Source organism: Haematobia irritans, chromosome 4 (genome assembly GCF_050003625.1).
Source record: "Haematobia irritans isolate KBUSLIRL chromosome 4, ASM5000362v1, whole genome shotgun sequence".
Classification (NCBI taxonomy): domain Eukaryota; kingdom Metazoa; phylum Arthropoda; class Insecta; order Diptera; family Muscidae; genus Haematobia; species Haematobia irritans.
The window spans coordinates 200,592,973-200,619,163 of NC_134400.1; the positions used below are offsets into that span (position 1 = coordinate 200,592,973).

General features: G+C 28.2%; 1 protein-coding gene across 7 annotated transcripts in view; it reads left to right on the plus strand.

Annotated features, from left to right (window-relative positions):
- Eip63F-1 (Ecdysone-induced protein 63F 1) overlaps window positions 1-26,191 on the plus strand; it is a 223,752-nt gene that overhangs the window by 148,349 nt on the left and 49,212 nt on the right. For all 7 annotated transcript variants that reach the window (XM_075307841.1, XM_075307839.1, XM_075307840.1 and 4 more), the window contains one exon: window positions 111-254. In XM_075307841.1, the coding sequence (XP_075163956.1) occupies window positions 111-254 (144 nt within the window). The remainder of the gene's footprint in view (window positions 1-110; window positions 255-26,191) is intronic.

A 26,191-nucleotide genomic window follows, 5' to 3' on the forward strand; every position in this document is an offset into this window, starting at 1 on the left:
TTATTGCCTTCATCATATCCCCAATTGGGAGTAAAACATAAATTTTAAATATTTTTTATTGTTAAATATTTGTCTAATTTTTCTGCTTGTTTCTTTTGTTTTCATTACAGATTTACGCACAGCTTTTGATTTATTAGATAGAAATCGTGATGGTCGTGTTACAGCAAATGAATTGCAATTTATGCTTAAAAATTTAGGCATAAATGTGCGAGATGAAATCATCAATGATCTGATACGAGAGGCCAGTCATTCGGGTAAGTGATGTGGAAAGTTATTGTTAAGTTAAGTTTGTGATTATGCTAATTGAATACCAAATGAGCCAGAGAGAGAAAAATGGAAATAAAGGGTGATTTGTTAAGAGCTTGATAACTTTTTTTAAAAAAAAAACGCATAAAATTTGCAAAATCTCATCGGTTCTTTATTTGAAACGTTAGATTGGTCCATGACATTTACTTTTTGAAGATAATTTCATTTAAATGTTGACCGCGGCTGCGTCTTAGGTGGTCCATTCGGAAAGTCCAATTTTGGGCAACTTTTTCGAGCATTTCGGCCGGAATAGCCCGAATTTCTTCGGAAATGTTGTCTTCCAAAGCTGGAATAGTTGCTGGCTTATTTCTGTAGACTTTAGACTTGACGTAGCCCCACAAAAAATAGTCTAAAGGCGTCAAATCGCATGATCTTGGTGGCCAACTTACCGGTCCATTTCTTGAGATGAATTGTTCTCCGAAGTTTTCCCTCAAAATGGCCATAGAATCGCGAGCTGTGTGGCATGTAGCGCCATCTTGTTGAAACCACATGTCAACCAAGTTCAGTTCTTCCATTTTTGGCAACAAAAAGTTTGTTAGCATCGAACGATAGCGATCGCCATTCACCGTAACGTTGCGTCCAACAGCATCTTTGAAAAAATACGGTCCAATGATTCCACCAGCGTACAAACCACACCAAACTGTGCATTTTTCGGTATGCATGGGCAGTTCTTGAACGGCTTCTGGTTGCTCTTCACTCCAAATGCGGCAATTTTGCTTATTTACGTAGCCATTCAACCAGAAATGAGCCTCATCGCTGAACAAAATTTGTCGATAAAAAAGCGGATTTTCTGCCAACTTTTCTAGGGCCCATTCACTGAAAATTCGACGTTGTGGCAGATCGTAAGTCTATTCATGATGAAATGTCAAAGCATACTGAGCATCTTTCTCTTTGACACCATGTCTGAAATCCCACGTGATCTGTCAAATACTAATGCATGAAAATCCTAACCTCAAAAGAATCACCCTTTATATAGCATACGACTACAAGTCATCATAGCCAAAGGGCTACTAGACAAACTTAAAGTTGGGCCTGTTGTAAAAGATTATTGCAAAGCAAACATCAAAGAAATTACAAATGCCAAAGCCTTTAAAGAAATCAAAAAAACTACTGCGTAGTTTTCATTGTTACATCTCTCTCTCTCTCTGGAACAGGCTATACTATTTTGTCAATACGCAAAAGCTACAAGAACTAAATGCCATATTATCTGGTTAATATAAAACATTACGCGAAATAAACAATGCTGTGGACCATAAAATAATGTAGAATAAATGTATACTCATATTTATAAACGAAGAGAATCTACTATCATTACAAGGCCACAACAGTGTCATAGCAGCCCATCACATCATGAGCGAGCAAGCGAGAGCGAGTGAGAGTGAGAGGAATAAGACAAACAACCATATAAATTGAATAAATATCAAAACATATAAGACGTAGACTATAAAATCTAAAGATACAGACAGATATGAATTAATGGTGGTAGTCGACCGAGAATACAAATAAGATATAATATCTTTGTTTTGTTGTATATTATAAACACGCGCCTAGATGTATGCAATATTAAATGATGAAATTAACTCGCATAGAGGGAATTCTTTTAAAATTTAAATACTTCGACATCTAGTAATGTTAGAAAGTCCCTATTTCAAAATATTAAATTCTCAATATATAGGGTAGTTGACACATAATGTTACCAATTCAAATGTGGATATAGTTGTTTGGTGTAAAAATATTTGTAATTAATTAAAATGTACTTCCATGTTGCTTAAAAACAAAACTCAATAAATTGTGAAAATAAATAAAAACAAATGAGTAGAAAGTCGGGCGGGACCGACTATATCATACCCTAAACCATCCCTACTGAATTAACAAACATAAGCATTTGTGGACTTTTTTATACCCTCCATCATAGGATGGGGGTATATTAACTTTGTCATTCCGTTTGTAACACATCGAAATATTGCTCTAAGACCCCATAAAGTATATATATTCTGGGTCGTGGTGAAATTCTGAGTCGATCTAAGCATGTCCGTCCGTCCGTCCGTCTGTTGAAATCACGCTAACTTCCGAACGAAACAAGCTATCGACTTGAAACTTAACACAAGTAGTTGTTATCGATGTAGGTCGGATGGTATTGAAAATGGGCCATATCGGCCCACTTTTACGTATAGCCCCCATATAAAGGGACCCTCAGATTTGGCTTGTGGAGCCTCTAACAGAAACATATTTCATCCGATCCGGCTGAAATTTGGTACATGGTGTTGGTATATGGTCTCTAACAAACATGCAAAAATTGGTCCACATCGGTCCATAATTATATATAGCCCCCATATAAACCGATCCCCAGATTTGGCTTGCGGAGCCTAAAAGAGAATCAAATTTCATCCGATCCGTCTAAAATTTGGTATATGGTCTCTAACAACCATGCAAGAATTGGTTCACATCGGTCCATAATTATATATAGCCCCCATATAAACCGATCCCCAGATTTGGCTTGCGGAGCCTCAAAGAGAAGTAAATTTCATCCGATCCGGCTGAAATTTGGTACATGATGTTGGTATATGGTCTCTAACAACCATGCAAAAATTGGTCCACATCGGTCCATATTTATATATAGACCCCATATAAACCGATCTCCAGATTTGGCTTGCGAAGCCTCAAAGAGGAGCAAATTGCATCCGATCCGGCAGAAATTTGGTACATGGTATTGGTATATGGTCTCTAACAACCGTGCAAAAATTGGTCCACATCGGTCCATAATTATATATGGCGCCCATATAAACCGATCCCCAGATTTGGGTTGCGGAGCCTCAAAGAGAAGCAAATTTCATCCGATCCGCCTGAAATTTGGTACATGATATTGGTATATGGTCTCTAACAACCATGCAAAAATTGGTCTACATCCGTTCATAATTATATATAACCCCCATATAAACCGATCCCCAGATTTGGCTTGCGTGCGAAGTCTCCAAGAGAAGCAAATTTCATCCAATCCGGTTGTAATTTGGAACATGGTTTTAGTATATGATCTTTAACAACCGTGCCAGTATATGATCTTTAACAATCGGTCCATAATTATATATAGCCACCATATAAAACATTCTCCAGATTTGACCTCCGGAGCCTCTTGGAGGAGCAAAATTCATCCGATCCGGTTCAAATTAGGCACGTGGTGTTAGTATATGGTCGCTAACAACCATATCAAAATTGGTCCAATCACACAAAAATTGGTCCATATCGGTTCATAATCATGGTTTCCACTAGAGCCCAAAATTATCTACCAAAATTTTATTTCTATAGAAAATTTTGTCAAAATTTTATTTCTATAGAAAATTTTGTCAAAATTTTATTTCTAGAGAAAATTTTGTTCAAATTTTATTCGGTTCATAATAAAACTTTCATCATTGTCAAAATTTTATTTCTATAGAAAATTTTATCAAAATTTTATTTCTATAGAAAATTTTGTTCAAATTTTATTCGGTTCATAATCATGGTTGGCACTCGAGCCAAAAATAACCTACCAAGATTTTATTTCTATAGAAAATTTTGTCAAAAGTTTATTTCTATAGAAAATTTTGTGAAAATTTTATTTCTATAGAGAATTTTGTTAAAATTTTATTTCTGTAGAAAATTTTGTCAAAATTTTATGTCTACTCTGTCAAACTGAATTATATACGTATTGGATCGATCTTTTTTGATTTAATATATACCACGTATGGACTTACATACAATTTAGAAGATGGTGTTAGGAGGTTTTAAGATACCTTGCCATCGGCAAGCGTTACCGCAACTTAAGTAATTCGATTGCGGATGGTAGTGTTTAGATGAAGTTTCTACGCAATCCATGATGGAGGGTACATAAGCTTCGGCCTGGCCGAACTTACGGCCGTATATACTTGTTTTTCCTTTATTCATTCCACTTGGGAACATAGGGCATTTACAAGAAAATTCCATTGTATTCTATTTCCACTGATTTGTTTAATTTCCTCCCATGACTTATTGAGTTTTCTTAACTCTAGTGCAACAGTTCTGCGCCACGTATTTCTAGGACGGCCAGATCGTCTGGAGCCTTGAGGATTCCAATCCAGGGCGGATTTGGCTATGCTCTTAGGACCTTTTCTAAGTGTGTGTCCTATCCATTTCCATTTTCTCTTTGTAATTTGGCGCTCAATGGGTTCTTCGTTCGTTTTATTCCACAATTCCACATTTGATATTTTGTTCGGCCAAAATATGCGGCAAATTATACGCAGACATTTATTTATGAAGACTTGGAGTGTCTGAATGATTGATATTGATAACAACCAAGTTTCACTTCCGTATAGCAATATAGATTTGACACACGCGTTGAATATATTTAGTTTCGTTCGGAGAGATAAATGCGGCGATTTCCATGTTTTATTCATACGGCCAAATGCGGACCTGGCTTTGTTTAGTCTATTCTTAACATCATCTTCTATTCCTCCATCTGCACTCATGAAACATCCTAGATAGCAGAAAGATTTTACATATTTTAGGGGTTCGTCGCCAATCTTTAATTGATTGTCAAATGTATTATTTATTCGAATGGCTTGCGTCTTTTTTATATTTATTTCAAGTCCTACTTCTTTTGCTCGGAGTACGAGGTCGTTTAATTTGTCTTGCATGTCGGAGAACTTGTGTGACATGAGACAAATGTCGTCAGCAAAGTCTAGGTCTTCCAAATGGCATTGGAAGTTCCATACTATTCCTCTCTTTTTCGTGCAGATCTTGTCCATTACGTCGTCGAGCACTATTGCAAATAAGAGTGGAGATAGAGGACATCCTTGTTTTACCCCTGCGTTCGTCTTGAAAGGTTCGCTCAACATTCCGCTATGTTGGACTAGTAATGTTGTATTGCTGTACATTGCTTTTATGATGTTTATTATTTTCTGAGGTACCTGTTTTCTCTTCAATGCCACCCAAATTGCGTGTCTTTTGATGGAGTCGAATGCTTTGCGAAAGTCAACAAATACTAGATATAGGGAGGATCTCCATTCTATTGACTGATCTATGATGACTCTCAATGTATTCGTCTGGTCTACGCAGCTTCGATGTGGGCGAAAACCAGCTTACTCATCGCGTAGTGATTTTTCAATGACTTGTAGTCTATCGTTTATTATTATTGCTATTATTTTATAGATTGTATTGTCGCAGAGTTTTAAGTCATATTTTTTCGGTAACTTTATTATCGTTCCTTTCGTCCAATCAACCGGGATGAGTTCATTCATCCAGGCATCTTGTACGTGTGGTTGTATTATTGTTGCTGATATTAGTGCATCCACTTGTAGTAATTCTTGTGGTATACCGTCTTCTCCTAGGGCTTTGTGGACTATCATTGGTACATATTTGGGAGATAACCCGCATTTCCATATTTAAGAGCATTAAGGGGTATATGTTTATGTGAGTTTTATAACAATCTGAACAGAAATATCTGATATAAGAAGCTCTAGTTGATTTTGCACATACAGAGTTAGTATGCCACTAATATTGATTCCATTATTAACAAAAATATACGGCCGTAAGTTCGACCAGGCCGAAACTTATGTACCCTCCACCATGTATTGCGTAGAAACTTCTGCTGGAGACTGTCATCCACAATCGAATTACTTGCATTGCAGTAACACTTGCCGAAGGCAAGGTATCTTAAAACTTCCTAACACCGTCTTCTAAATTGCAAGGTAGTCCATACGTGGTATATATTAAACTAAAAAGATCGATTAAATAAAGGGTGATTCTTTTGAGGTTAGGTTTTTCATGCATTAGTATTTGACAGATTACGTGGGATTTCAGACATGGTGTCAAAGAGAAAGATGCTCAGTATGCTTTGACATTTCATCATGAATAGACGAACGATCTGCCACAACGTCGAATTTTCAGTGAATGGGCCCTAGAAAAGTTGGCAGAAAATCCGCTTTTTTATCGACAAATTTTGTTCAGCGATGAGGCTCATTTCTGGTTGAATGGCTACGTAAATAAGCAAAATTGCCGCATTTGGAGTGAAGAGCAACCAGAAGCCGTTCAAGAACTGCCCATGCATACCGAAAAATGCACTGTTTGATGTGGTTTGTACGCTGGTGGAATCATTGGACCGTATTTTTTCAAAGATGCTGTTGGACGCAACGTTACGGCGAATGGCGATCGCTATCGTTCGATGCTAACAAACTTTTTGTTGCCAAAAATGGAAGAACTGAACTTGGTTGACATGTGGTTTCAACAAGATGGCGCTACATGCCACACAGCTCGCGATTCTATGGCCATTTTGAGGGAAAACTTCGGAGAACAATTCATCTCAAGAAATGGACCGGTAAGTTGGCCACCAAGATCATGCGATTTGACGCCTTTAGACTATTTTTTGTGGGGCTACGTCAAGCCTAAGTTTACAGAAATAAGCCAGCAACTATTCCAGCTTTGGAAGACAACATTTCCGAAGAAATTCGGGCTATTCCGGCCGAAATGCTCGAAAAAGTTGCCCAAAATTGGACTTTCCGAATGGACCACCTAAGACGCAGCCGCGGTCAACATTTAAATGAAATTATCTTCAAAAAGTAAATGTCATGGACCAATCTAACGTTTCAAATAAAGAACCGATGAGATTTTGCAAATTTTATGCGTTTTTTTTTTTAAAAAAGTTATCAAGCTCTTAACAAATCACCCTTTACGTATATAATTAAGTTTGACAAAATTTTCTATAGAAATAAAATTTTGACAACATTTTCTATACAAGTAAAATTTGGACAAAATTGTCTATAGAAACAAAATTTTGACAAAATTTTCTATAGAAATAAAATTTTGACAAAATTTTCTATAGAAATAAAATTTTGACAAAATTTTCTATAGAAATAAAATTTTGGCAAAATTTTCTACAGAAATAAAATTTTGACAACATTTTCTATACAAGTCAAATTTGGACAAAATTGTTTATAGAAATAAAATTTGGACAAAATTGTTTATAGAAATAACATTTTGCAAAAATTTTCTATAGAAATAACATTTTGCAAAAATTTTCTATAGAAATAAAATTTTGACAAAATTTTCTATAGAAATAAAATTTTGACAAAATTTTTAATACAATTAAAATTTTGACAAAAGTTTCTATAGAAATAAAATTTTGACAAAATCTTGTATAGAAATAAAATTTTGACAAAATTTTCTATAGAAATAAAATTTTGAACAAATTTTCTATAGAATTAAAATTTTCTATAAAAGTAAAATTTTGACAACATTTTCTATAAAAATAATTTTTAATAGAATTAAAATTTTGACAACATTCTCTATAGAATTAACATTTTGACAACATTTTCTATAGAAATAAAATTTGACATATGTTAAAGGGTGATACGGTCAAAATTTGGTCAATATAAACTTGACGTATTTCTTTCAATTTTGCATTTAAAAAACCTGAACACCCCTCATTTTGAAGGTGTGTGTGTGTGTAGACTGTTGCTCCTATTTTGATTTTGGAATTCACTCTTCAGTTGTCAAAATGCCGTCCGAGCAAGAAGAGCAGCGTATCAAAATTTTGCTCGCGCATCGCGAAAATCCGAGCTACTCGCATGCAAAGCTGGCAAAATCGCTAAAAGTTGCCAAATTAACCGTTACAAATGTAATTAAAGTGTTTGGGGAACGTTTGTCGACAGCCAGGCAATCTGGATCGGGGGGAAATCGAAAACCGGAAGCCACTGAGACGACAAAGAGAGTTGCCGATAGTTTCAAGCGAAACCCTAACCTCTCTCTCCGAGATGCCGCAAATAAGCTGGGTGTATCGTCTACAACCGTGCATCGAGCCAAAAAACGAGCCAGACTTACAAGAAGGTAGTGACTCCAAATCGCGATGATAAACAAAATACGACGTCTAAAGCGCGATCCCGGAGGCTGTACACGACGATGCTGACGAATTTTGACTGCGTGGTAATGGACGGCGAAACCTACGTCAAAGCCGACTACAAGCAGCTTCCGGGACAGGAGTTTTATACGCCAAAAGGAAGGGGAAAGATAGCAGATATTTTCAAGCAGATAAAACTGTCAAAGTTCGCATAGAAATATCTGTTTTGGCAAGCCATCTGTACCTGTGGCTTGAAAAGCAGCATTTTCATAGCTTCCGGGACTGTCAACCAAAAAATTTACGTGAAAGAGTGTTTGAATAAACGTCTGCTGCCTTTCCTGAAGAAACACGGTTGTTCCGTACTGTTTTGGCCGGATTTGGCATCTTGCCATTACGGTAAAAAGGCCATGGAGTGGTACTCCGCCAACAACGTGCAGGTGGTTACCAAGGACAAGAACCCTCCCAACACGCCAGAGCTCCGCCCAATTGAGAAATACTGGGCTATTGTCAAGCGGAACCTAAAGAAGTCCAAAAAAAACTGCTAAGGACGAGCAGCAGTTCAAGGCAAACTGGCTTTCTGCGGCGAAGAAGGTGGACAAGGTGACTGTACAAAATTTGATGGCAGGTGTCAAACGTGAGGCCCGGCAATTCGGATTTGGAAAAGCGAAAGCCTAACTGAATATTTTTCCTGAATTTTATACTAATTGAAATTGAAAAAGAAATTTAATTTAATTTTTTAAATAAACGATTTCACCGATTTCCCTTGACCAAATTTTGACCGTATCACCCTTTAGTCCATACGTGGTATATATTAAACTAAAAAGACCGATTAATTACGTATATAATTAAGTTTGACAAAATTTTCTATAGAAATAAAATTTTGACAACATTTTCTATACAAGTAAAATTTGGACAAAATTGTCTATAGAAACAAAATTTTGACAAAATTTTCTATAGAAATAAAATTTTGACAAAATTTTCTATAGAAATAAAATTTTGACAAAATTTTCTATAGAAATAAAATTTTGGCAAAATTTTCTACAGAAATAAAATTTTGACAACATTTTCTATACAAGTCAAATTTGGACAAAATTGTTTATAGAAATAAAATTTGGACAAAATTGTTTATAGAAATAACATTTTGCAAAAATTTTCTATAGAAATAACATTTTGCAAAAATTTTCTATAGAAATAAAATTTTGACAAAATTTTCTATAGAAATAAAATTTTGACAAAATTTTTAATACAATTAAAATTTTGACAAAAGTTTCTATAGAAATAAAATTTTGACAAAATCTTGTATAGAAATAAAATTTTGACAAAATTTTCTATAGAAATAAAATTTTGAACAAATTTTCTATAGAATTAAAATTTTCTATAAAAGTAAAATTTTGACAACATTTTCTATAAAAATAATTTTTAATAGAATTAAAATTTTGACAACATTCTCTATAGAATTAACATTTTGACAACATTTTCTATAGAAATAAAATTTGACATATGTTAAAGGGTGATACGGTCAAAATTTGGTCAATATAAACTTGACGTATTTCTTTCAATTTTGCATTTAAAAAACCTGAACACCCCTCATTTTGAAGGTGTGTGTGTGTGTAGACTGTTGCTCCTATTTTGATTTTGGAATTCACTCTTCAGTTGTCAAAATGCCGTCCGAGCAAGAAGAGCAGCGTATCAAAATTTTGCTCGCGCATCGCGAAAATCCGAGCTACTCGCATGCAAAGCTGGCAAAATCGCTAAAAGTTGCCAAATTAACCGTTACAAATGTAATTAAAGTGTTTGGGGAACGTTTGTCGACAGCCAGGCAATCTGGATCGGGGGGAAATCGAAAACCGGAAGCCACTGAGACGACAAAGAGAGTTGCCGATAGTTTCAAGCGAAACCCTAACCTCTCTCTCCGAGATGCCGCAAATAAGCTGGGTGTATCGTCTACAACCGTGCATCGAGCCAAAAAACGAGCCAGACTTACAAGAAGGTAGTGACTCCAAATCGCGATGATAAACAAAATACGACGTCTAAAGCGCGATCCCGGAGGCTGTACACGACGATGCTGACGAATTTTGACTGCGTGGTAATGGACGGCGAAACCTACGTCAAAGCCGACTACAAGCAGCTTCCGGGACAGGAGTTTTATACGCCAAAAGGAAGGGGAAAGATAGCAGATATTTTCAAGCAGATAAAACTGTCAAAGTTCGCATAGAAATATCTGTTTTGGCAAGCCATCTGTACCTGTGGCTTGAAAAGCAGCATTTTCATAGCTTCCGGGACTGTCAACCAAAAAATTTACGTGAAAGAGTGTTTGAATAAACGTCTGCTGCCTTTCCTGAAGAAACACGGTTGTTCCGTACTGTTTTGGCCGGATTTGGCATCTTGCCATTACGGTAAAAAGGCCATGGAGTGGTACTCCGCCAACAACGTGCAGGTGGTTACCAAGGACAAGAACCCTCCCAACACGCCAGAGCTCCGCCCAATTGAGAAATACTGGGCTATTGTCAAGCGGAACCTAAAGAAGTCCAAAAAAAACTGCTAAGGACGAGCAGCAGTTCAAGGCAAACTGGCTTTCTGCGGCGAAGAAGGTGGACAAGGTGACTGTACAAAATTTGATGGCAGGTGTCAAACGTGAGGCCCGGCAATTCGGATTTGGAAAAGCGAAAGCCTAACTGAATATTTTTCCTGAATTTTATACTAATTGAAATTGAAAAAGAAATTTAATTTAATTTTTTAAATAAACGATTTCACCGATTTCCCTTGACCAAATTTTGACCGTATCACCCTTTAGTCCATACGTGGTATATATTAAACTAAAAAGACCGATTAATTACGTATATAATTAATTTTGACAAAATTTTCTATAGAAATAAAATTTTGACAAAATGATCTATAGGAATAAAATTTTGACAAAATTTTCTATAGAAATAAAATTTTGAAAAAAAATTCTATAGAACTAAAATTTTGACAACATTTTCTATATTTAGAAGTAAAATTTTGACAATATTTTCTATAAAAATAAAATTTTGGTAAAATTTTTAATAGAATTAAAATTTTGACAAAATTTTTAATAGAATTAAAATTTTGACAACATTCTCTATAGAAAACAAATTTTGTCAAAAATTTCTATGGAGCGTTTGAAGGTCGAAATCGCGGCGAAACGGCCCCATATGAAGAAGAAAAAAGTGTTGTTCCACCATGACAACTCACCGTGCCACAAGTCATTGAGAACGATGGCAAAAATTCATGAATTGGGCTTCGAATTGCTTCCCCACCCACCGTATTCTTCAGATCTGGCCCCCAGCGACTTTTTTTTGTTCTCAAAACCTCAAAAGGATGCTCGCAGGGAAAAAATTTGGCTGCAATGAAGAGGTGATCGCCGAAACTGAGGCCTATTTTGAGGCAAAACCGAAGGAGTACTACCAAAATGATATCAAAAAATTGGAAAGTCGTTATAATCGTTGTATAGCCCTTGAAGGGAACTGTGTTGAATAATAAAAAGGAATTTTGATAAAAAATGTGTTTTTCTTTGTTAGACCGGGGACTTATCAGCCAACCTGTTACTGCGTAACGTGAACAAACTTAAAAACTCTATAATATGAACAATTTTTGTTTTTGCCATAAAGTATTAGGCAACGCTGAAATACATGAAATTTGTCGTTAAAGACAGATTCACAATCACGGCTACCACACGGAATTCTACAAAACTGGTAGATTTTTTTTACTGTTTGGTAGAATTTTCAATATATTCCTCTCCAACTATGAGGTGCTTATATTTTCGATAGACAAAATTTTCTATAGAAATAAAATTTTCACAAAATTTTCTATAGAAATAATATTTCGAGAAAATTTTCTATACAAATAAAATTTTGAGAAAATTTTCTATAGAAATAATATTTGCAGAAAATTTTCTATAGGAATAAAATTTTGACAAAATTTCCCATAGAAATAAAATTTTCACAACACTTACTATGAAAATAAAATTTTGTACAAAATTTTCTGCAAAAATAAAATTTTGACAAAATCTTCTATAGAAATAAAAATTTCATAAAATTTTCTATGGAAATAAAATTTTGACAAAATTTTCTATAGAAATAACATTTTCATAAAATTTTCTATAAAAATAAAATTTTGACAAAATTTTCTATAGAAATAAAATTTTCATAAAATTTTCTATAGAAATAAAATTTTGACAAAATTTTCTATAGAAATAAAATTTTCACAAAATTTAATATGAAAATAAAATTTTCTGCAGAAATAAAATTTTGACAAAATCTTCTATGGAAATAAAAGTTTCATAAAATTTTTTATAGAAATACAATTTTGAGAACATTTTCTTTAGAAATAAAAATTTTAAAAAATTTTCTATGGAAATAAAATTTTGAGAAAAATTTCTATAGAAATAAAAATTTTACAAAATTTTCTATAAAAATAAATATTTGATAAAATTTCCTATGAAAATAAAATTTTGACAAATTTTCTGCAGAAATAAAATTTTGACAAAATTTTCTATAGAAATAAAATTTTGACAAAATTCCCCATAGAAATAAAATTTTCACAAAATTTACTATGAAAATAAATTTTTTTACAAAATCTTCTGCAGAAATAAAGTTTTGACAAAATCTTCTATAGAAATAAAATTTTCATAAAATTTTCTTTAGAAATAAAATTTTGAGAAAATTTTCTTTAGAAATAAAATTTTTAAAAAATGTTCTATAGAAATAAAATTTTGAGGAAATTTTCTATAGAAATAAAATTTTGTCAAAATCTTCTATAAAAATATAAATTTGATAAAATTTTCTATGGAGATAAAATTTTGACAAAATCTTCTATAGAAATAAAATTTTGACAAAATTTTCTATAGAAATAAAAATTTCACAAAATATAATATGAAAATAAAATTTTCTGCAGAAATAAAATTTTGACAAAATCTTCTATGGAAATAAAAGTTTAATAAAATTTTCTATGGAAATATAATTTTGAGAAAATTTTCTTTAGAAATAAAATTTTTAAAAAATTTTCTATGGAAATAAAATTTTGAGAAAAATTTCTATAGAAATAAAAATTTGACAAAATCTTCTATAAAAATAAAAATTTGATAAAATTTCCTATGGAAATAAAATTTTGACAAAATTTCCTATAGAAATAAAATTTTGACAAAATTTTCTATAGAAATAAAATTTTGACAAAATTTTCTATAGAAATAAAATTTTGACAAAATTTCCCATAGAAATAAAATTTTCACAAAATTTAATATGAAAATAAAATTTTTTACAAAATTTTCTGCAGAAGTAAAATTTTGACAAAATTTTCTGCAGAACTAAAATTTTGACAAAATCTTCTTTGGAAATAAAAGTTTCATAAAATTTTCTATACAAATACAATTTTGAGAAAATTTTCTTTAGAAATAAAATTTTTAAAAAATTTTCTATGAAAATAAAAATTTGATAAAATTTCCTATGGAAATAAAATTTTGACAAAATTTCCTATAGAAATAAAATTTTAATAGAATTTACTATAGAAATAAAGTTTTTTAAAAAAATTTTCTGCAGAAATGAAATTTTGACAAAATTTGACAAAATTTTCTATATACATAAAAATTTTGATAAAATTTTCTATAGAAATAAAAATTTGATAAAATGTTCGCAGAAATAAAATTAAAAAAAAGTGTTCTACAGAAATAAAAGTATCTACATAAAAACAAATTTACAAAATAAGATTTTTTTTATGTAATTTTAGCTCCTTTTGGGTTCGAAGAATACGTTTTTAGTACTTTTTCCTCAACATCATTTATCATTCGTGGGCCTAGGTGTATTCTTATGCAGATCAATGTTATTATATGTTGTACTTGCAATGAAGTATATTATACTTCATTGCAAAAATTGTATATTAAAATTTCACAAATGACCTTTCTAAAATCAAATAATCCAACATACGTCTGCAGCATGTCTATGAAAATCTTTATCCCTGGATTGTGATAGCAAAATTGCTAAATTAAGACATAAAATATTTTGCATTTCTAGTCAAATGTATGCCTACACAAGAAAGATGTTGTCTTAAAATTGTGGTTTTTACGATTACGTTTCATTTAATATCTAAACAAATAAGACAATGACTTTCTTTTTATTACTGCGACTATTAAATGTTAAGATATAAAAACAAATTTGAAAAGTCTGAAAATCCCGACTTCATTTATTAAAGAATTTTCATTCAAAACATTAAAATATTTTTTACGACTAACTTCTTGATGGATATAGAAATTAAGTGGTATTTTTTAAACAAAAAACAAAACACATTGTTGGAAATGGCGTTTTTGCAAAACAAAGGAATTTTATTACGAATTACACTTTTTTTAAATGTTCAACGGTAACACTACTGCCGAAATGTTTTGGTCAAATAAAATCAAGAGGGAACAAGTTTTTTTTCCCTTAACCAAGCTTTCTTTCTCTAAATGTTTTGAATGTAAAATTTTCGTTTTTTAATATTAAAAAATGTATACATTTATAAAACAATTTAACAAATTAATATGCTCCATATTAAAAACAAAGATCAAAAGAAATGTTATCACAATAAAATTAGACATTGAAATAATGAATAGCTCCTGTGATGAAGAAAATGACATTAGTTTAAAAATCCAATATAGTTATGGTAAATAAAACGATGGGCTACCATAGAAATGTGTATCCTTATCAACAAAAAAAGAGGAAACAACGCAAACACAAAGAATACAAGAAAAATATGACAAAGAAAACACAACTTTTCCAATTACCGTTATATTTGTTGATTTTCCTTTTTTTAGAAACTTATAAAGAAATAAATTGTCTATTAATTTAGTAGAGTATTTTTCGTTTGTTTTGTAAAGACAACAACAGACATTCGTGACATTGTGAATTTTACGGCAAAATTCAATGGTTTTGAAATTGAATTGTTCGATTGAATGAAATAAAATATTTAATTGCTGTCATCATATGTTTTTTCAAAATTTTATTCCTATAGAAAATTTTGTCAAAATTTTATTTTTATACAAAAATTTGTCAAAATTTTATTCCTATAGAAAATTTTGTCAAAATTTTAATTTTTATACAAAAAATTTTCAATATTTTATTTCTATAGAAAATTTTGTCAAAATTTTATTTCTATAGAAAAGTTTGTCAAAATTTTATTTCTATAGAAAATTTTGTCAAAATTTTATTTCTATCGAATTTCTTCAAAATTTTATTCCTACAGAAAATTTTGTCAAAATTTTGTTTCTATAGAAAACTTTGTCAAATTTTTATTTCTATAGAAAATTTTGTCAAAATTTTATTTCTATAGAAAATTTGGTCAAAATTTTATTTCTATAGAAAATTTTGTCAAAATTTTATTTTAATAGAAAATTTTGTCAAAATTTTATTTCGATCGAAAATTTTGTCAAAATTTTATTTCTATAGAAAATTTTGTCAAAATTAAATTTCTATAGAAAATTTTGTCATAATTTTATTTCTATAGAAAATTTTGTCAAAATTTTATTTCTATAGAAACATTTGTCAAAATTTTATTTCTATAGAAAATTTTGTCAAAATTTTATTTCTATAGAAAATTTTGTCAAATTTGTATTCCTATAGCAAATATTGTCAAAATTTTATTCCTATAGAAAGTGTTGTCAAAATTTTATTTCTATAGAAAATTTTGTCAAAATTTTAATTCTATAGAAAATTTTGTCAAAATTTTATTTCTATAGAAAATTTTGTCAAAATGTTATTTCTATAGAAAATTTTGTCAACATTTTATTCCTATAGAAAATATTGTCAAAATTTTATTTCTATAGAATTTCTTCACAATTTTATTTTTATCGAATTTCTTCAAAAATTTTTTTCTATAGAAAATTTTGTCAAAAATAAATTTTTATAGAAAACTTTGTCAAAATTTTATTTCTATAGAAAATTTAGTCAAAATTTTATTTCTATAGAAAATTTTGTCAAAATTTTATTCCTATAGAAAATTTTGTCAAAATTTTATTTCTATAGAAAAGTCTGTCAAAATTTTATTTCTATAGAAAATTTTGTCAAAATTTTATTTCTATAGAAAATTTTGTCAAAATTTTATTTCTATAGAAAATTTTGTCAAAATTTTATTTCTATAGAAAAGTTTGTCAAAATTTTATTTCTAAAGAAAATTTTGTCAAAATTTTATTTCTATAGAAAATTTTGTCAAAATTTTATTTCTATAGAAAATTTTGTCAACATTTTATTTCTAGAGAAAATTTTGTCAAAATTTTATATCTATTGAAATTTTTTTCAAAATTTTATTTCTCTAGAAAATTTTGTCAACATTTTATTTCTATAGAAAATTTTATCAAAATGTTATTCCTATAGAAATTTTTTTCAACATTTTATTCCTATAGAAATTTTTTTCAACATTTTATTGCTATAGAACATTTTTTCAAAATTTTATTTCTATAGAAAATTTTGTCAAAATTTTATTTCTATAGAAAATTTTGTCAGATTTTTTTTATAGACAATTTGGTCAAAACTTTATTTCTATAGAAAATTCTGTCAAAATTTTATTTCTATAGAAAATTTTGTCAAAATTTTATTTCTATAGAAAATGTTGTCAACATTTTATTCCTATAGAAAATATTGTCAAAATTTTATTTATATAGAAAATTTTGTCAAAATTTTATTTCTATAGAAAATTTTGTCAAAATTTTATTTCTATAAAAAATTTTATCAACATTTTATTTCTATAGAAATTTTTGACAAAATTTTATTTCGATAGAAATTTTTGTCAAAATTTTATTTCTATAGAAAATTTTGTCAAAAATAAATTTTTATAGAAAATTTTGTCAAAATTTTATTTCTATAGAAAATTTTGTCAAAATTTCATTTCTATAGAAAATTTTGTCAAAATTTTATTTCTATAGAATATTTTGTCAAAATTTCATTTCGATAGAAAATTTTGTCAAAATTTTATTTCTATAGAAAATTTTGTCAACATTTTATTCCTATAGAAAATTTTGTCAAAATTTTATATCTATTGAAATTTTTTCAAAATTTTATTTCTATAGAAAATTTTGTCAAAATTTTATTTATATAGAAAATTTTGTCATAATTTTATTTCTATAGAAAATTTTGTCAAAATTTTATTTCTATAGAAAATTTTGTCAACATTTTATTTCTATAGAAAATTTTGTCAAAATTTTATTTCTATAGAAAATTTTGTCAACATTTTATTACTATAGAAAATTTTGTCAAAATTTTATTTTTATAGAAAATTTTGTCAAAGTTTTAGTTCTATAGAAAATTTTGTCCAAATTTTATTTCTATAGAAAATTTTTTCAAAATTTTATTTCTATAAAAAATTTTGTCAAAATTTTATTTCTATAAAAAATTTTGTCAAAATTTTATTTCTATAGCAAATTTTGTTAAAACTTTATTTCTATAAACAATTTTATCAAAATTTCATTTTTTTAGAAGATTTTATAATTAAATTTTTAAAATTTCGTATTGAAATTTAATCTATACACCCTCTCCAATTATATCTAACATAATGTGAATGTTTGTGGTATTGCTTTCTGGGGGAAATCCCTATATGACCAACAACAGCACCAATCAACAACAGCCTTAAATACCACTGTAATATTTTTCCAAATAATTTATGCATTTTCTGTATTATTTTTCACTATTTGCACAAATCAATTTACGATATAAAAATTTCAATCAAAAGTTATCGATTGAGTGCATTGCAACCAACAACCACATGCGTTGCCAACCATGCATTAAAATATCGTTTGTCGCATAAGCAGATAAGTAAGCGAATGCATGTTATTGCAATTGACACTCACTCATATTCGTGCATTTGTTAACAATACAAACAAAGCTTTTTTTGTGCATATTTTTCCCTCCACAAATAGGTAATGGTGGTAATCACTAGCGAACGTGATTTTTACTGAACAATTGTACTTTAAATATGAGTATGTGGTAAGACCACTGATATCATTTACAATAGGGGTAGGCATTATCAAAAGTTGAAGGGTCAAAATAAAATTTTAATTTTTCCAAATGAAAAAACTCGACAAAAAAAAATACACGCAAAAAAAAAAGTTTGCAAATGTTGGTCTTTTGTTAAGACTTTTTCTTGATTTCCTATAATACAAAATGTCGAAATTGCTTGTTTTGCTGGAACGTTTTAAGGTGAGTATTAAGATCGAGTTTAGCAGCTAAAATCGCTAAAGTGAAAACTAAATCAGTAAGAAAAATGCATGAAATTATACATATTTGTTGCAAATTTTTTTATAACTTGATGGGGAAAATCCCAAAGCAAATTTTCACAAAGTTTGTATTCCTTAAAATGGATTATTAAAGAAAAGTAATCGTGAAAAAATGACTATTTTAGCGGCTAAACTCGAACTTAATACCCACCTTTACTCGAAAAATTTCCCTGTAAAAGAAGCAAATGTTTTGTTTGACATTCGCCAAAATAACTGAAAATATTTAATATTTTTTTTTATTAACACACAGAAATAAAGTAAACATGTTATGGGAAAAAATGAACTATCTCGGACGAAATTTGAACTAAATTTTATTCCAATTTTTGAGATTAATAAAATTAACGCAAATTTTCTGACATTTTTGGGTTTTTTAACCAACATTTACGAAATGCATCCTTCTCGAAAAAACAATAATGAACTAAAAATAAAGAAAGCGCCAGATTATTCCCATTTTAACCAGGCTGTAGTTAATTCATTCTTACTATTTTTGAGAAGTTTACAAAAACTTAGCACTGAATTCCATTTGTATGTCATTGAAATTTTACTGGCATTTAGTTCATAAAATTTTTAAGACATACTTAGAATAAAGAAAAATTCGTTGAGCCGGGGAAATAAAATAGGCTTTTTCTTGTGCAATAAATATAAATTAATTTTAACAACAAACTTTGTTTCTGTGCAGTTAGTATCGATCATTTTTAAAATATTTCCGTTCTTTTACTTTTAACCAAATTTTCTACTCTGAGAGGATTTTTTACAATTCTCTCTTTTACTACGAGATTTGCCTCTAACAATAAAATGCTCCTATAAAAAGTTTAATTTGAAGGTCAAGAATACAAAAAATCACAAAAAAATTCCTGGAACAAACAAAAACTTATAAATGATAAAAATCAGTAGACTAACATACAGTCGCCAACCCCAAGGAACTTAAGAGATTTGGTGACGTCTTGCAATCTATAATAACGTATTAATGCGACGAATAAATTAAGAAAATCCACGACATTTAAACGCAATCTAAATATTGATACATGAGTTTCTCTCGCTGTTAATTGTTCTCTCTATCCCTCTCTCGCTCTCTCCTTTCATTATGAATTAAATCATATGGTAATTAAGTTACGTGCAATAACCAAATTTAATGTTAAAGTATGCGTTTTAACAGACTTCGTTGCCCAGAGGTGACGTGTGCCGTCAATAAATGCGAAAAAAGCTAAAGTTTGGCCTTCCTAAATCTCATATACCCTTCACAATTGATTTGAGTTGTGCTCTGCCGAAGAAAATCATTAGCAATTATAAATAAAGCCGTTCATAGATCATCTTAGAATTAAGGATGGTAATGAAATTCAATAATTGAACTTTTCAAATTTTTAAAAATTTGAAAAAGTCGTCTTTTCAATTTTACGATTTTTTCAAAATGTTATTTCTATAGAAAATTTTGTCAACATTTTATTTCTATAGAAAACTTGGTCAACTTGGAAAATTTGGTCAAAATTTTATTTCTATAGAAAATTTTGTCAACATTTTGGTTCTATAGAAAATTTTGTCAAAATTTTATTTCTATAGAAATTTTTGTCAAAATTTTATTTCTATAGAAAATTTTGTCAAAATTTTATTCCTATAGAAAATTTTGTCAAAATTTTATTTCTATAGAAAATTTTGTCAAAATTTTATTTCTATGGAAAATTTTGTCAACATTTTAGTTATATAGAAAATTTTGTCATAGTTTTATTTCTATAGAAAATTTTGTCAAAATTTTATTCCTATAGAAAATTTTGTCGAAATTTTATTCCTATAGAAAATTTTGTCAAAATTTTATTTCTATAGAAAATTTTGTCAAAATTTTATTTCTATAGAAAATTTTGTCAAAATTTTATTTCTATGGAAAATTTTGTCAAAATTTTATTTCTATAGAATTTTTTTTTTCAAAATTTATTTTTTATAGAAAATTTTGTTAAAGTTTTATTTCTTAGGGAATTTTGGTAAAAGTGTATTTCTATAGAAAATTTTGTGAAAAGTCTATTTCTATAGGAAATTTTGGTAAAAGTTTATTTATTTTGTCAAAATTTTATTTCTATAGAAATTTTGTTTTTCAAAATTTATTTTTTATAGAAAATTTTGTTAAAGTTTTATTTCTTAGGGAATTTTGGTAAAAGTGTATTTCTATAGAAAATTTTGTGAAAAGTCTATTTCTATAGGAAATTTTGGTAAAAGTTTATTTCTATAGAAAATTTTGTCAAAATTTTATTTCTATAGAAAATTTTGTCAAAATTTTGTTTCAATAGACAATTTTGTCAAAATTTTATTTCTACAAAAATTTTGTCAAAATTTTATTTCTATCGAAAATTTTGTCAAAATTTTATTTCTATAGAAAATTTTGTCAAAATTTTATTTCTATGGAAAATTTTGTCAAAATTTTATTTCTACAGAAAATTTGGTCATAATTTTATAGAAAAGTTTCTATAGATAATTTTGCACAAATTTTATTTCTATACGAATTTTTGTCAATGATATGAAATGTAACAAGTCAACTTTTAAGATTTTTAAAAATTTGAAAAATTCGTCTTTTTAATTTTTCGACTTTTTCAAAATTTTATTTCTATGGAGAATTTTATCAAAATTTAATTTCTATAAAAAACTTGGTCAACATTTTATTTCTATGGAAAATTTGGTCAAAATTTTATTTCTATAGAAAATTTTGTCAAAATTTTGTTTCTGTAGAAAATTTCGTCAACATTTTATTTCTATACAAAATTTTGTCAAATGTTTGTTTCTGTAGAAAATTTCGTCAACATTTTATTTCTATACAAAATTTTTATAGAAAATTTTTTCAAAATTTTTTTTCTATAGAAAATATTGTCAAAATTTTATTTTTATAGACAATTTTGTCAAAATTTTATTTCTATAGAATTTTTGTCAAAATTTAATTTCTATAAAAAAATTTGTCAAAATTTTATTTCTATAGAAAATTTTGTCAAAATTTTATTTCTATAGAAAATTTTGTCAAAATTTTATTTCTATAGAAAATTTTGTCAAAATTTTATTTCTATAGAAAATTTTGTCAAAATTTTATTTCTATAGAAAATTTTGTCAAAATTTTGTTTCTATAGAAAATTTTGTCAAAATTTTGTTTCTTTGGAAAATTGTACAAAAATTTTATTTCTATAGAAAATTTTGTGTATATATTATATCTATAGAAAATTTTGTTAAAATTTTATTTCTATAGAAAATTTTGTTAAAATTTTATTTCTATGGAAAATTTTATCAAAATTGTATTTCTTTGGAAAATTGTACAAAAATGTTATTTCCATAGAAAATTTTGTCAAAATTTTATTTCTATAGAAAATTTTGTCAAAATTTTATTTCTATAGAAAATTTTGTCAAAATTTTATTTCTACAGAAAATTTGGTCATAATTTTATAGAAAAGTTTCTATAGATAATTTTGCAAAAATTTTATTCCTATACGAAATTTTGTCAATGATATGAAATGTCACAAGTCAACTTTTAAGATTTTTAAAAATTTGAAAAATTCGTCTTTTTAATTTTTCGACTTTTTCAAAATTTTATTTCTATGGAGAATTTTATCAAAATTTTATTTCTATAAAAAACTTGGTCAACATTTTATTTCTATGGAAAATTTGGTCAAAATTTTATTTCTATGGAAAATTTTGTCAAAATTTTATTTCTATACAAAATTTTGTCAAAATTTTGTTTCTGTAGAAAATTTCGTCAACATTTTATTTCTATACAAAATTTTTATAGAAAATGTTTTCAAAATGTTATTTCTATAGAAAATATTGTCAAAATTTTATTTTTATAGACAATTTTCTCAAATTTTTATTTCTATAGAATTTTTGTCAAAATTTAATTTCTATAGAAAAATTTGTCAAAATTTAATTTCTATAGAAAATTTTGTCAAAATTTTATTTCTATAGAAAATTTTGTCAAAATTTTATTTCTATAGAAAATTTTGTCAAAATTTTGTTTCTATAGAAAATTTTGTCAAAATTTTGTTTCTATAGAACATTTGTGGAAATTTTATTTCTATAGAAAATTTTGTCAAAATTTTATTTCTATGGAAAATTTTATCAAAATTTTATTTCTATGGAAAATTTTATCAAAATTGTATTTCTTTGGAAAATTGTACAAAATTTTTATTTCTATAGAAAATTTTGTGTATATATTATATCTATAGAAAATTTTGTTAAAATTTTATTTCTATGGAAAATTTTATCAAAATTGTATTTCTTTGGAAAATTGTACAAAAATGTTATTTCTATAGAAAATTTTGTCCAAATTTTGTATCTATAGAAAATTTTGTCAAAATTTTATTTCTATAGAAAATTTTGTCAAAATTTTATTTCTATAGAAAATTTGGTCAAAATTTTATAGAAAAGTTTCTATAGAAAATTTTATTAAAATTTTATTTCTATAGGAAATTTTGTCAATGATATGAAATTTAACAAGTCAAATTTTAAGATTTTTAAAAATTTGAAAAATTCGCCTTTTTAATTTTGCGATTTTTTCAACATTTGAAAAACTTGATTGTGGACTATTTGACTATACAACTGTTTTGAAATGTTTGTTTTTTTTTCAAAAAAATGTTGACTTTTTGATTTTGCAATTCGACAGTTTGAAATAAAACAAATATATACAGCAGTAAGTTCGGCCGGGCCGAATCTTAAATACCCACCACCATGAATCAAATATAATAGTTTACTTTGAAAACTCTTCGTCGTAGCGGGTTACTTGATAATATATAGAATTTCAGGGAGTTTGATGACAAATATTTTCCCAATCAAATAAGTTCAACAAGAACCAGAAAAAAGTGTTGTTCCACCAAGACAAACGCACCGTGCCACAAGTCATTAAGAACGATGGCAAAAATTCATGAATTGGGCTTCGAATTTCTTCCCCACCCACCGTATTCTCCATATCTGGCCCCCATCGACTTTTTCTTGTTCTCAGACCGCAAAAGGATGCTCGCAGGGAAAAATTTGGCTGCGATGAAGAGGTTATCGCCGAAACTGAGGCCTATTTTGAAGCAAAACCAAAGCAGTACTACCAAAATGGTATCAAAAAATTGGAAGGTCGTTATAATCATTGTATCGCTCTTGAAGGGAACTGTGTTGAATATTAAAACCGAATTTTGACAAAAAAATGGGTTTTTCTTTGTTAGACCTGGGACTTATCAGCCAACCTGTTATTTTACCCCCATCACCATTCTATGGTGGGGGGTATAAAAATACGAAGTCGACAGACTTTTTAAAAATTTGGCCTTTAATTATGCGATTATTCAGAAGTCGGTGTTTGATATCACGACTTCGAATTTTTTTATGGAAAAATGAGCTGAATCATCTTGTCTAGATTTAAAAAAAATATATCATAGTTTGCAAACGACTTTTCGACTACCAACGTAACAATAAACTTAGTATACCTACCATCTCAAGGTAGACATAATACAAATCGAAGGTAACCCTTCAAGTTTACTTTGGATATATTTGTTGGATCGATGTAGTCTGCCATAGTACGAGTGAGTGTATCAAATTTCCGGTGTTTTGCAATGAATTTCTAACATTTTCCTAAAAACAATTGTGCGTGTCAAGGTAATGCAAATTATAGTTAAACATTTTCTCCAATATTTTGCTGTTTCCTTCACTGAGAATGTGGTAGGGCGGGAGGTGTCGTGTTAACAAATAGCTGATATAAAATAACCGTATTTAGAGTAATTTGTATGAATCTTGGCATATGGTGAAATTATGAATAAATAGTTCATAAAACTAAATTGCAGCTAAGATCAAATCGAGGTAAATAACACACGTTTTGGCAATTTAAAGGTTAGATATTAAGGACCCCTAGGGCGATATATAATCATTTAGACTAAATAGGATTTATACACCGGTCAGCTTTTGTCATATTTCCACTAGAGACATTACTCCATTGGTTAAAATCTTTTGAGGTTTCTCTGTGAAAAACTCAAATTTTAAAACCTTTCTTTTGAAGGCAACTTATCTCCATTAAAAGAGATAAGTTGGTTACGGTTGCCACAGTTGGTAGAATTCTACCCAAAATAGTAGATTTTTTATTGTTTGGTAGTTTTAGAATCCTTGATGTTTTGGTAGATTTTGCGAAAGATTTCTATCCAACTAAGAGGTACTGGAATAGAAATATAATTTTGACAAAATTTTCTATAGAACTAAAATTTTGGCAAAATTTTTTATAGAAATAAAATGTTTATAACATTTTTTATAGAAATAAAATTTTGACAGAATTTTTATTGAAATAAAATTTTGACAGAATTTTTTATAGAAATAAAATTTTTACAAAAGTTTTTATAGAAATAAAATTTTGACAAAATTTTCTATAAAAAAAAATGTTCGCAAAATTTTCTATAGAAATAAAATTGTGACAAAATTTGTCTTTGGTAAAAGTTTTTATAGAAATAAAATTTTCTATAAAAACAAAATTTTCTATAGAAATAAAATTTTGACAACATTTTCCATAGAAATAAAATTTTGACAAAATTTTCTAAAGAAATAAAATTTTGTCGCAATTTTCTATAGAAATAAAATTTTGACAGAATTTTTTATAGAAATAAAATTTTTACAAAAGTTTTTATAGAAAAAAAAATTACAAAAGTTTTTATAGAAATAAAATTTTGACAAAATTTTCTATAGAAATAAAATTTTGACAAAATTTTCTACAGAAATAAAATTCGTTTTGTTTTGTTATTGTTGTTTTTTTTTCTTTAATCATTGTTGTTGTTTTTGATTTCAGCTTAAAATCATGCGTTGACTAAACTACAAGCGTAGCTTAAAAAACAGAGGAAAATAATGTTTTATTTGGGCAAAGCCCTATGGACTGCAAGATGGTTGGATGGACGCACGTTTCGGAATTACCACATTCCTCATCAGCATCCTCTACTTGCAGCAAAACTATCAAACATTTATCAGTACCAAAAGCGAACCACACTTGAACCTTCCGAAAAAATGTTTATTTTTTGAAAAAAATTTCTATAGAAATAAAATTGTGACAAAATGTTCTATAGAAATAAAATTTTTACAAAATGTTTCTTTGGTACAAGTTTTTATAGAAATAAAATTTTCTTTAAAAACAAAATTTTGACAAAATTTTCTATAGAAATAAAATATTGACAAAACTCTTTATAGAAAAAAATTCTGTCAAAATTTTCTATAGAAATAAAATTTTTACAAAATTTTCTATAGAAATAAAATGGTGACAAAATTTTCTATAGAAATAAAATTTTTACAAATTTTTTCTTTCGTAAAAGTTTTTATAGAAATTTCTTTCTTTTCTATGTAAAACAATTTTTGACAAAATTTTCTATATTTTGTTATTGTTGTTTTTTTTCTTTAATCATTGTTGTTGTTTTTGATTTCAGCTTAAAATCATGCGTTGACTAAACTACAAGCGTAGCTTAAAAAACAGAGGAAAATAATGTTTTATTTGGGCAAAGCCCTATGGACTGCAAGATGGTTGGATGGACGCACGTTTCGGAATTACCACATTCCTCATCAGCATCCTCTACTTGCAGCAAAACTATCAAACATTTATCAGTACCAAAAGCGAACCACACTTGAACCTTCCGAAAAAATGTTTACACGATAGCCGGCTTATGCCGAAATAAAAAAATTTTACAAAAGTTATTATAAAAATAAAATTTTGACAAAATTTTCTATAAAAAGAAATTTGCTAAATTTTCTATAGAAATAAAATTTTCGCTAAATTTTCTATAAAAAATTTTTTGAAAAAAATTTCTATAGAAATAAAATTGTGA